General features: G+C 40.8%; 1 protein-coding gene across 2 annotated transcripts; it reads right to left on the reverse strand.

Moving 5' to 3' along the window:
- Nucleotides 1-346: 346 nt before the first annotated feature.
- Nucleotides 347-12,472, reverse strand: LOC109027180 (glutathione S-transferase A1). 2 transcript variants are annotated; one of them, XM_031012082.2, is made up of 7 exons: nt 12,290-12,472; nt 7,687-7,803; nt 6,090-6,141; nt 4,745-4,877; nt 2,685-2,826; nt 1,417-1,548; nt 347-549 (listed from the first exon to the last, which is right to left on the reverse strand). In XM_031012082.2, exons 2-7 carry the CDS (start codon nt 7,771-7,773, stop codon nt 427-429), a joined length of 669 nt encoding a protein of 222 aa, XP_030867942.1. In that variant the 5' UTR covers nt 7,774-7,803; nt 12,290-12,472; the 3' UTR covers nt 347-426. The 2 variants fall into 2 exon arrangements, with proteins under 2 accessions (XP_030867942.1, XP_030867941.1); XM_031012081.3 differs by lacking the exon at nt 347-549 and having other exon boundaries at nt 717-1,548; nt 12,290-12,448.
- Between the last annotated feature and the right edge of the window lie 1,217 nt (nt 12,473-13,689).

Below are 13,689 nucleotides of genomic sequence, written 5' to 3' on the forward strand. Positions count from 1 at the left end.
AGAAAATGTCTTTATGCCATTACCCAGGATGGTAACTCTTCTCCTGTGCATACCTGAAAATGTCAGAAGTGCATTTCTACATTGACATTTTAATAGATTGTATGACAAATTGTATGTTACGGGAAAATTCTTGGAAAAGTCAAACAAACCACATAATCTATAGTTTCCTTTTTTACCGAATTTTTAATTCCAGGAAAATGGTTGGCTAGGAGAAGATTGGAAATCTGAATTCACATCAGATCCTAATGAAAACAAATCAATTTTAACTAAGTCAGCGAATAGGAGTTGTATTATTTAATTAGCATATAATTGGAAAGAGTTCATTAGCTTCACAACAGGCACAATCAACACTTAGGTAAAGTACTTTATTGTTGCAAAACTTTAGAATACTGGTATTGCAAGTTCTTGGCCTCCATGACTGCGTTATTAAAACCTGAAAATCTTCCTTGCCTCTTCTAAGGATTTCTCATCCATGGGAGGCTTCCTTGGGCTGCCAGGCTGTAGAAACTTCTTCACTGTGGGCAGGTTGCTGATTCTGGTTTTCAGGGCCTGTAATTCATAAAGCACAGCCTCAGAGTGAAGCCAAGGGCTGACACTACCATTAACACGACCCAGGGAATCTGAGCCCCTCCTGCAAAGACCAAGTGAGTCTGCTCCATCAGCACAAGCATGGAGGCAGAAACAGACAACCAGTGAGAAATGAAGATAAGAGGAAGGACATGTAGCTCACTTTATTTTCCCCAAAGATGTCTTGAAGTTTTAATCAGTTCAGTCATCTCTTTCTCCTTACACACTAATCCTATAGATTAGTGACTCTTGTATAAGACAAGAAAAAATGTGCCTGTGAGATATCAACACAGATGAGTCTCTAAGCAGAAGTGAAAATATGGGGAAATTAATTGGGAAGGGAATAGTTATAGAAAATATTAAAGACAAACCATGGGACCACCTTTTCTCAGTGAGAGATACAGTGTGGGAGGCCAGTGTGCTGGAGAGCTGTGCAGAGAGGAACACAATGTCAGACAGCAGGAGCCGGAGCCCAGGGAGGAAACCAGATGGAAAGGGCTCTGCTCAGACCGGCTCATTGTGGGCACATATGGGATAAAGGACATCACAGAGAACTCAGGAACAGAAACCACATTGAAATAGAGGGATGGGGAGAGATGCTGGGCCCTGGGTTCTTTCCATAATAAAGGCAAAATACTCTTTGTGGGGTAGCATGCAGCACAGATTTCCTTTCCACAGCAAAAGTGTTTTCATTCCTCAAAATTGGAGCCTGGAAGCTCATTTTGGAGACCTTGGGGCACTGAAGACCTGGAGAAGGCTGGGGCAAAACTTGGTCAGTCCCAGGGCCCAGATACAAGATCCCAAGATGGGAGATGTGGGGCTGCCTCTCTGGGCTGTGAAATGGGTCACCTTCAGCAGAGGGAAGCTGGAGATAAGACTGGAGTCAAGCTCCTCGACGTAGTAGAGAAGTTCCACCAGATGAACGTCAGCCCGGCTCAGCTTGTTGCCAACAAGGTAGTCTTGTCCATGGCTCTTTAAGACCTGGAGAATGGGAGGAATCAGATCAGGAACACATGCCCACCCAGGCTGGGACCACTGCTTCTTTCAGAGCCTCTCCACCCTGACTTTCCCCACCTCTGTTGCCTTGCTGCATAGGTGCAGAAATCCAGAGCTTTCTCCACATTATCTGAATGAATGAGAGAGTAAGAACTGTAACTCTACTCACTCCTCAGTTGTAGCTCAGGCTCCCATTTTCTCTTCTCATCCACATCACTGTGGCATCTACACCACCCATGCAGCTTGCTTCTTCCACATGGGCCAGGGGCTTAGCACCTGCCGCCATGTGTTCTGTCTGTCCCAGGCCCTACAGCGTGGAGCCCTCACATTCAGGATGTGGCTCTACATTCTGCTTTCTCCCTCTCCAATCTCCCTTGGGCAGTGACTCCACCTTCATGACAACACTCTTCCCCAGGAGGAGACTATTTCAGAGTCCTCATTTCTCCTTGTCTGCTCTCCTCATTCCCTGCTCTATCTCCCTGGGATCTGTAGGAAACCTGGGTGAACTTGAATTCATCTTTCTTACAGCATTGACTCTCACTCCCAACTGGCACTACGTTATAATCTGCAAGCTGAAGCGTTTACGGGTGAACTGCACTGAAGTCTACAACTTACTCTAAAATCCATTTTAAAAAATCTTCCTCTGCATCCCACAATCACTCTCCTTTTAAAAAATACCCATCCCTGAAACGCTACAGTATTCTCTGGTTGGGCAATTGGTCTCCTATCTTCCCGCATATGGTGCCAGAATATTTTCTGATGGATCGCTTTCATCATGCCCCTGTTCAGTCAAAGTCCATGGGGTTCCATAGACTCAACAGCAACCTCTAGTGTGGTCCAGAGCCCACATTCTACTTATGAACATGAAATCTTGTTGAACAGGTAATTCCATGTTGGGGTCCAGTAAATTAAAATTTTACTGGAAAAGTATAGCTTGGGTATAAATGATACAATTGTTTCTCCAAGTCTGTTTTCATAAAATGCCTTGAAAGTCAGAGTGCTGCATTGGTGTTCAGGAAGTCTCACTGAAAGTGAAGATCAGTGACCCAGGAATGCCCAGCCACTATTTTTCTACTGGCCTCTAAACTCAGTTCCCCAAAACACTGAACTGCTTCACTTACTTTTTCAAAGGCAGGGAAGTAGCGATTTTTTATTTTCTCTTTGATCAAGGCAAGCTTGGCATCTTTTTCCTCAGGTGGACATACGGGCAGAAGGAGGATCATTTCACCCAAATCTGCTATACCTTCTATATACATATCAATCCTGAAAGACAGAAACAACCAAATGGTCAAATACCTTTTGCCTTAGATTTTATAGGTTTATAAAAACCTAGGGGAGTAGAGTATCAGGTGATGGCAAAATAATTCACCTCCAGTGGGTGCCTTTTATAGTCTAGTCATTATGCTCTGAGTTTTACAGGTATATTAACATTTATCTCTTAACCTATCAAGGTAGATAGATCTCTAAATTTTGTTACACGCATGACCTAATACAGGTAAAAAGAACGTCTGTGGTCACAGTCATGAGAGAAATTGGCAGAATCACTGCCAGTACCCACTGATGCTGTGCCAAGATTTATCATCTCCATTGTAGTTTGTTCTGTGCATGAACTTAGTGTGAGTCAAATGGCCAAAGACCTGCTTCCTAAGTAATCCTAAGAGAGTCCCTGGCACAGCCATCTCAGCCATATTGCTTGTCCTCTCTCATCATTTTACACCTCCCAGGGCTGCTTCTATGCCCCATATTTGCAGTTCTTTCAATTACACCCATGAAACACATTTCCACAGCCATTTCCATGTGCTGTTGCCCAACTCTAGCCATGTGTGCCTTTCCTGAGACCCCACCTAAGAATCCCCTTCCCTGGTGAAATTCTCTATACAGTTACAACCAGTGCAAACTTTTCTTCTTTTGTGTCCAACTGGAGTTTCACAATACTTTTTAAGACAATAACTTTATTGATGCATATTCACATACTATAATTGCCACCAGTTATATTATACTATTGAGTGGTTTTTAGTGCACTCACAGAAATCTGTAAAAATAACCACAGTCTAATTGCAGAATTATTTTTGTCACCCTGATAAGGACACCTGTACCTTTAGCAGTATTCTTCTTTTTTCTCCAAGCCCCACTCCTTTAGCTCCAGGCAACCACTAATCTACTTTCTACCTCTATGGATTTGACTATCTGGACATTTCATACAAAAAGAATCCTATAATATGTGGCCTTCTGTGTCTTGTTTCTTTTATGTAACATGTCTTATGGTTTAACCATCTTATAGCATGCATTAGTACTTCATTCCTTTTCATGACCAAGTATCTTTCCATCGCATGGCTAAGGCACATTTTTCTCCTCCATTTATTGATTGATGGATATTTGAGTTGTTTCCACTTTTTGAATTCTATGAATATTGTTATTTGCATTATTTATTTATGTAAAATATATAGTGTGGATGTATTTTCGATTGTTTGGGGATATACCTGTTAGAGGAACTGCTGGGTCATTGGTAATACTATATTAAAGTTTTTGAGGAGCTGCCAGCAGTTTCATTCAGGATTTATTTGGAATCATGCAGTCTCATCACAACAGCAAGGAGACCCCTTGGTTTTGCTGGTATTGAATCAATCTGGCTGTTTTGTGCTTCTATCCATGTGTCAAGGTAATCCCAGCATCCTTGGTGCCAGCCTCTACTAGTCCTGCTCAAGTATTCCAGTTGATATACTTGGTTGGTAATTTAGGTTCCCGGTCATCATTCTAGGAATTACTGGGACCTTAGCTTTGGCGTCTTTGCAACTTTCCCTCCCCAGTCCTTCATCTACAGACTCTCACATATTCTATGCCTGTCCTAAACTGTTGGCCAGAGTCGAGCCTCTGAAGTCCTGAGCACCTGGAATCATGATTCCCCATCCTCCTCGGTTCATGGTTCATCCGTGTTTGGAAATTACCGTGAGGTGCTGGATCCATGGACTGCATCCTCTTCTAGAATCACCCTTGCCTGAACCCTCCCCAAGTTCACTGTTCCCTCATCTCCATGGGACTCTGCAATACTGGACCTCAGCGTACATGCCCAAGGCCTAGCCTGCTGCTGGTCATGATGCCCTGCCATGGTCCCACCCACTCAAGGAAGGGCTTAAATCACTCTGTGTTCTCTGTGGATGGAAGAACAGAAAATATACCGTACAGGGCTCTCTCCTTTATGTCTTTCCCATAGAGGTTGTATTTGCTGGCAATGTAGTTGAGAATGGCTCTGGTCTGTACCAACTTCATCCCATCAATCTCAACCATTGGCACTTGCTGGAACATCAAATATCCATCTTTAGAAGGAAGAAAAAAAAGGAGAGTGAAGTGTCTATGAAACCCACCCTTTTGGGATGAACAAATGGTTGTGGAAATGACTAAATTTGTAAAATGACAAAGAAATTACTGCCTGGTAAGATTTCACTTGAAACAAAAACTATATATATATATATATATTTTTTTTTTGTTTTGTTTTTTGGCAGAGTATCATTCTGTCACCCAGGCTGGAGTGGAGTGGCATGATCTTGGCTCACTGTAACCTCTGCCTCCCAGGTTCAAGTGACTGTCCTACCTCAGCCTCCCAATAGCTGGGATTACAGCCATGCACCAGTGCACATGGCTAATTTTTGTATTTTTACAAGCGATAGGGTCTCACCATGTTGGCCAAACTGGTCTCAAATTCCTGAACTGAAATGATCTACCCACCTCAGCCTCCCAAACTGGGATTACAGGCATGAGCCACTGCACCCAGTCCAAACAACATTTTTAAAAAGCTTCCTGTAGTTCTTCTTTTTCTTAAGAAGCTTCCTTTTACTTTTTATCCATTTATTTCATATATGTTTTTATTGCCCCTCCAGATACATAGTGGGACTCTTGTATTTTTTGTGTTGATTTATCTTCATGGATATTTTAGGAAGAGGTTGGGACAAGTTACAATAGGACTGGCAACAAGATGCCATTTAAAACAGGAAGTTCCCAGAGTAAGTCTCATGGTGTTTGTGACATTTAAGGCAGGTTCTGAGAGGTTTTTATGTAAGGGTCCTTTTCAGTGCTCTTCAAAGTCTGCGATATTGCTACAGTGTTACCTTGTCCCACCCCGCCCCCCCACCCCTTAAAGAAAAAACTCAAGACAGTGGCCACATCTATTCCTCCTCCTTTAGTCTAATGCATGTTCTTGCATGTGCTTGGATGGGGAGGGCTGTATGGGATCATGTGCTGATGACCACCACTCATTCATGGTGCCCCAAGCATGAAAACAAAGAAAGGGCTTTCTCAGGGGTGGGAGATTGTTCCTCTAGCAAATACTCTGAGAGGTCTGGTCCTTTTAGCCTGGAGAGAGTTGCCAGACTTGCTCAAGGAGCCACATCCCTTCCATTTTAACCACTTTCTCCCTCTGCACCATGTACAAATACCATGCCCCACACCCATAGACATTGCCGGCTGCGCAAACCTCCCCGTGTACCTTCTACTAGACACCCTCATTAGAGGAACTTAGAGATTGATCTTACCATTTCTTAACTTGTCCAAATCTTCTGCAGATTTTATAAATTTCTCTTCAAACTGGAAGCAGAAACAGTAAATAAGTTCTTGTTAGTTCATTCTATTACAGACTTGTGGCCTTGAATGGCCCCATCTGGTGCATCATTTGGAGAATATAAGATTTCTGAGTTTGGCAGGGTACACAGAGGGGGCTGGTCATGGCCATTTGGAAATTTAGACCTAATTCATTGAGAAAAGTGCATGGGTCACAGCACATAGCTGCTAAATCTTTTAGTTCACTTCAACTCCACCCTGATATGAATGTCTATGATTAGGTCATGTTTTGAGAGGGGACATCACTGGAGAAAAGGCACTGAGCAGTTCTTCTAGTTATGGTGTTGTCATATCTTAGGAAAGCCTGTGTCTCCAAGTGAGATCAGACCACAACCTTGTGTGTCCCCAGCATGAGGCATGCCATGGGCTAATGGCCATCAAACATTTTGCCACCAAGGAGCCTCTGCTGTAATTTGTATCGCCCCACTTCTCAGGAACCCTGCTAAGTGTGAAATAGGTCGCCGCTGTTGCACAGCTTTCACACTTGCAACTGTAATTTTCTCTTCTGAAGTACGAGGCACAATAGGGTAAAATTCTCAATTTAATAAAGGAATTAGGGTCCCACACTAGCATTATTTTTAAGGAAAACCTCTGGTTTCTGATGTGGTTTTGTGGCATTGGGGAATGCTTGTGTGTTCTAGAAGCCTCCTCCCATCATTTTAACCGCGTGTTTATTTCTCTGCATCCTCATAGACACATAGGCTGCCCCAGGGCAGGGACTGTGTCTGTCTTGTTCACTATCTCCATGACCGAGTACAGAACCTGGAATTAATAAGTTCTCAAGTAAATAATTGCTGTGAATGTAGTCAATCTTTAATAGGTAGTTTGTTACAATCCACTCCCTTCCATCTCTCATTTGTAGTTTGCATTTTACCTCTAATTAGAATCATTTTTTAATATTATGCATTTTTATTTTTTTATTGTGGAAATTATGAACATGAATAAATATAAACAGAAAAGCATAATGATTCTCCTTATACTTCTCACCTAGAATCAATAATTATCAATCACAACCAATATGGTTTCATCTATATGCCCACCTACTTCTCCTCTTGTAATAATTCCAAGGAAATCCCAGATCCATATGATTAATCCTTAAATACTTCAATGTGTTTTCCTAAAACACATTAACTATTCTAAAGACAGCCATAGGACATTACCACACATGAAATATTAACTATAATTATTTCATGTCTTCATATATTCAATCGATATTCATGTTTCTAATTGTATAAATGCTATAAATTATTCTTTACAGTTTGTTTAAATTCTAATCCACTTAAGTTCTGCACTTTGTGATTAGTGTCTTAACTGTATTTTAATATGTTTGCTTTTAGATGAGAAGAAATTTTAAGAATTAATAGGTCAAATCTGTTCATCTTTTTCTTAATTACAGTCCATTTTTATTTAAGGCACAATGCTTCAGTAAGCAACATCTCATAGTTTCTGTGGGAAAAGTATGTGATAACACAATTTTAAATCCAACTTAAGATGACCTAACTCAGAACCTACCTCTACTCCAGCTGCAGCCAGGAGCCACCGGGTGGACTCCATTCTGCCCCGTGCATTGAAGTAGTGGAGCTTGGGCTTCTCTGCCATGATAGCAGTCTCCTGGAGGTTTCTCTAAGCCTGAATGAATGAATGAATGAATGAATAATTGAAACGATAGAATCAAAAATGTACTTTAGGATATGTAGTTGAAAACCACCAACAATACTGAAGAAGAACCTGCCTTCTTCATGACTGTGTTGGAGGAGTTCCTGGAATGTTTTCTTGGCTCAAATTGTTACCCAGCAGTGGCCACCCTCAGATTCCAGCAAACCAGTCTCAAGTCTTCATTGGCTAACTGTGACTTTTCTTGGCAGCATAAGAGGTGAGAGTATGTTATAAAAATACATGTATAGGAGTTATTGGAAGAGGAAGAATTCAAGAACTAATATTTATTGAAAACTTCCCAGCGATCCTTCCTCAATGCTAGTCCCTTTCAATATTTTATATCTTTAACCCTCCTTATAGTCCCGTGAAATGATTGTTATCTCCATTTTTTAGTTAATGAAGTGGAACATCAGAGAAATACAATGTTCACAGTCACACTCCGGTTGGTGATGGACATGAATATCTACAGCAAGGACTAAAATGAAGTCACTCCTGGAAGCCAGCTGGGTGAAGGCCCTGGGAACCCATGAACTGGCCGTGAAACCAGAGGATGTCACTGACAGGGAGGACCGGCTGGGAGCTAAGTCACTCTTCACCTCTTTGACTGTGAGACTACATTTGATCAAAACCAGAAATTAGGCCTCAGACTTGTTTACCTGTAGCTAGAAGATCCAAAATCTATCAACAGACAGAGAATGTTAATCCCTGCAGCTTTTGGAATTCTGTATTCTAACTCTATGGGGTGCATTTTGTTTTATAAGCTGGAAGAAGAGATGTTGCTGCATTAATTTCGCAATATGGAAGGAGCTAGCATTTGTTCAACATCAGTTACACACTGGTCATTCTTCTAAATTTCTCTTCGTTTTATCCTACAAAAATCACCTAAGATGAATGCAGTTGTTATTCTCATTTTACATTTGAGGATACCAAGGTTTTTAAAGTAACTTTCTCAGAGTAAATGATGGATCTGGGATGCAGACTCGCTGCTGTTAAAAACCAAGGACTGAGTCTTATTTTCTATGTTAGTGTTTCTCAAATATGCATGGTAATCTTTCAGCAGATTGTGAAAGCCCATTACTTTTAAAAATAAAATAGAAAAGAATAGAAAATGTCAGTGAGCATGACATGTTGAAAGGTAAGTAATGTTTGATGAGTTGTTAGTTTCAGTTATTTGTGTATTGTGTGTACGGATGTTTGCATGTGTGCATGCTCACTTGCTCGTTGTAAATGGTTAGAGAGAAATTGACTGGGCTCATCAGTGAAGTTTCATAGCCCTTGCTCTATCCCAGGCTGTTTGGGAGGTGGAACATAGCAGAGTATCAGAGAATGAAAACCAGTGGCTGCAGGGACAGATGCAACTAATTGTATCATGAATGTGAATGGAAGGACACAGGACTCATTGAAAGCAGGAGTTCCAGTGCCAAGACTTAGGAACAGTTGTGTTTTCTCTCCAAACCCCCAGCTCTGTTATTAAACATTAAGATTCTTCTTGCAAAGTTTTGTGGTTGTTGAGTGTGGAACAAAAATATACTTGCCTTTAACAACTAATGTATTTATTTATTTATTATTAATTTTGAGATGGAGTTTCACTGTTTTTGCCCAGGCTGGAGAGGAATGGCGTGATCTTGGCTCACTGCAAACTCAGCTTCCCAGGTTCTAGTGATTCTCCTCCCTCAGCCTCCTGAGTAGCTGGGATTACAGGCATGTGCCACCACACCCGGATAATTTTGTATTTTTAGTGGAGACAGGGTTTCAGCATGTTGGACAGTCTGGTCTCGAAAGCCTGACCCCAGGTGATCCACTCACTTCAGCCTCCCAAAGTGCTGGGATTACAGGAGTGAGCCACTGCACCCGGCCTCAACTAATGTATTTCTAAAAAGGTATGTATGATTAAAATTAGGCATCAAAATCTTTTAAATGTCTCATTTTAAAATATGGGAGTCAATAATTAACCTTTGGAAAGTAAAGAATTCTTTGAAATCATACTGAATCAACTCACCTGTTTTGTCATGAGATATTTTGACATTGTACTTTCTATGATAACTCCAGGAGCAATTTAAAGTAACTTGGGAAATGGAAATAGCATAATTCGGCAGAATGAAAGGGAGAGTGAAGTTCACATGAAAGCATGAGGCATGCTTGTTTAATTGTTATCGACTAGAGTTCACAGTGTCGTAATTCCAATCCCCAAAATAAACTCTCTTAGCCATTGATTGAGGATCATGTTTCAAAAGGAAGTGAAATTTTATCTTACATAATATTTTATCACAACACTCCTGCTGATAACTAGCATATCACTTTCTCAATGTGAGGTTTCCAAGGGTCAGGCTGAGACTGAGACATAGGTTACCATTGAGCTTTGTTGGTTCAACAGGAAATGAGAACCAGAGAGCTCAAGGATTTGCCATGGGTCACACACACATGCTCCTCATTCATGGTCAATATCTAGGGAGTGTGTTTACCTTCTGCAACAACCCTGGGAAATGGCTCCTATTATCCAAATTAAAGATGGGCACACTGAGTTTCAGAGAGCTAAAGCACCTGTCTCATGCTGCACACTTGGTGAGTGTTGGGTCAGCCTGAACTCCTTCTGATTGCAGGTCCAGAGCTTTTCCACTCCACCTCATAACCTGGCTCTCAGCTCCTGTCTGAGAAGTTGTTTTATATTTTCCTATTCAATGTATATTAGCCAAATAAATGTTGGAAGGAGAGGGCGAGAGGGGAACATCTAATTCCTGAGTTCCTCTTGTTAGCAACTTTTCAGGGGCTTGCTTGGAAGAAAAAACTGATAAAACTGTGCCTTTCTCTGATTTGACAACCTAAAAACCAGAGTGAGTTGAGGACTAGTATAATTACTTTACATCAATAATTAACTTACATCAATTAAAAAATGGGCTTGTTTTGAAAGGACTATAAGCTCTCATAATTCCAGGAGTAAATTAAAGGAGTTACATCTCTGAGGTGGCCCCAATGACACTGTTTCTTATCAGAGAGAAGGGAGAATGAGATAAACCATGACTCCTTCCATTATGAGATTCATAAATGCAGTAGGTTGTTTAATCTCTGAGCCTCAATTTTCTCTTCTTAGAATAGAGATAGTTATTTCTACTTTCGAGGGTTGTTGAGAAAGTTAAATGAGATAATGTAGAAAAAAATTCATAGTAGGAACACAGCAATGGGTGTTTTCTCTTGTCCCAGTGCTTGGAAGATGGATGAGTCTCTGGACACACTGAGTAGCCCATGGATCCTCTTTCTTTGATCTATCTATCCACCAATTATTTTACCTACCAACAATCTATGTATATGTATCTATTTATAATCTCTGTCTACCCATCCATGTATGTATTATTTTATCTATCAATCGTTCTATGTATCTATCTCTCTGTAATCTGTCTCTTCATCATCTATTATCTATCTTGTATCCATTTCTCTGGTTCTCTATATTTTGTCCATAGAACTCTAGTAGGAATAAGATTTTATATGAATCCAGACTTATATCAAATCTGTCATATGATGGCTCTCTGTTTCTCTCTCTCTTTCCTTTTTAGCTCCTGTACAGAAGATATTGATATTCACTAATCAGTCCACCTGGATTAACAGGAAATTTTCAGTGAATGTCCAAGCAGTGGGGCACATCGGTAACACAGGCTTACTTAGCCCCATGAGGTCATGTAGTCCCATGGTTCTCAACCAGGGGAATTTTGCTCCTCTGCTCCAGAGGACATTGAGCAAGGTCTAGAGACATTTTTGGTTGTCTTATCTGCGGGGAGGGAAAGGGGGCTACAAATCAGATAGGTAGAGGCCAGGGATGCCTAGAAACATCCTAGAGTGAGCAGGACAGATCTCCATTCAAAGAATTACACAGTTTAAAGGGCAGCAACAGTGGGAGCCTCTTTCTTAGGTATCCTCTATATTGGCCATGAGTTGGTAGTACTCCAGAGACAGAATATGACTTCTCTTTGAGCTAATTAGTGGCAAAGGCTCAACTAGAATCTAGTTCTCTGGACATTCAAACTAATTTATTCTAATTATACTAAACCTGAGTTTTGTATTTTCACAGCCAATATAGAATTACAGTGTCACAATTTACAATTGTGTGTTGACTACTTACACAGAGAAATAAATTTTTGCATACATTGCCACTTCTTCCAGCACTGATTATTCTCAGATTGTTTAAAATGCTACCATTTCTTTTTTCTCCTCATGTCATTGTTTCCCATACCATTAAATGCTGAAGCCCTGGTTTTCTAAATTCTTCATTTTTACATTTCTGTAAAGATGTATCCAACACAAAAGAAATAAACAATTCTTGAACTGTCATCCAAACACACCAAGATGGCACGATATGAGTAAAAACAGACTTTTCCTTGTGCTAAGGACACATATTAGCATATTTTTCTAGGAGGCTAGAGAGGAGGGTGTGAGGCAATGTAGAGAGATTTATAAGATCTGTACTTACTTTGTTAAACGCTGTCACCGTCCTGGCTCGACAACTGAATTCCAGGTCCTAATGTATTTATAAGCTCTTTGTTCCTCTCAATAGTTCCCTCCCACTGAAAGAAGAGGCAAGTTAGGGAAAAGCCACTCCCACACATTTCATGGCCAAGGGGCCACCTACTGGATTCTAAGACAAGAGGCAAGTGATCTGCTTATCAGAAGAAACTGGTTAATATGTTCCTTTTCAAGGTTGGTAATCAAAGTTTACACAATACATTTCACCCAGATTTTGCTCTTTTTGCAAGTCAGCAGAAACTGGCTTTTTAAAGATGCTTTTTTTCATGAGTTGGGTGCAAAGACTAGGGCAACTGAAAAATCTCTATTGTGAGCATAGCTGGGAGAGGATGTCTGTGAAGGGCAAGCTGATGCCACCCTTTTCTTACTGGGTTGCCAAATAAAATATAGGACATCCATGTAAATGTGAATTTCAGGCAAACAATCAAAAATTTTTTAGTTATAGCTATGTTCCAAACATGGTATGAAACCAGATTATACGGAAATATTATTTATTGTTTATCTGAAATTCACATTTAGGTGGGTATCCTGTATTTTATCTGACAAATCCAGAGACCCAATTTGCATATGCTATCCTCTTTGTGTCACTCAAATTGCCCATAATATAACAAATCTGAAAGTATTCATCACCTGGATTCATCAATTGCAAATAATCTTTCTTCACCTATACCATGTAGGGGGTTATGTTGGCCCCCAAGAAAGACAGGTCCATATAGAAATCCCTAGATCCTGTGAACTTGATCTTATTTGGAAAAAGGCGCTTTGCAGATGTAATGAAGTAAAAGAATTTGAGATGAGATCATCTTGGTATATCTGGATTGGCCCCAAATCCAATGACAATTGTCCTCACAGCAGAGAGAAGAGAAGACACAACACACAGGGGGTGAGGTGCTGGAACACAGAGGCAGAAATTAGAGTGATGTGGTCATGATCCATGAAAGTCCAGAAAGGCCAAGAGCCCCCAGAAGTTAGAAGACGCAGGGAAGGATTCCTGGAAATCACTTCTAATCCAAACACGCTGGCACAATGACACACCAGGGAAAAATAATTTTGCATATAGTTACTTATATGTAATTTGCATATACCATCTGTATCTTCGCAGCCAGGCCTGAGTGGCACTGAAGGAACTGAGGGAAGGCTCATGCCCGGGTCCCAACAGAGCCTTAAGGAGGAGAGTGGGGATGAGCCAGGAGCACATGCACTGTAAGGGATGACAAGTTGGCCTGAGAGCAGAGGGTGGGTCTGTTTGCTCTTCAATATTTCCTCACCCCTTAGAAAACTGAGGGATCCACAGCAGACAGAATGGTTGATTGAAAATGCATAAGAAAAAGTGTTTTCATGAGAAAT

This window comes from Gorilla gorilla, chromosome 5 (assembly GCF_029281585.2).
Source record: "Gorilla gorilla gorilla isolate KB3781 chromosome 5, NHGRI_mGorGor1-v2.1_pri, whole genome shotgun sequence".
NCBI classification, from domain to species: Eukaryota; Metazoa; Chordata; class Mammalia; order Primates; family Hominidae; genus Gorilla; species Gorilla gorilla.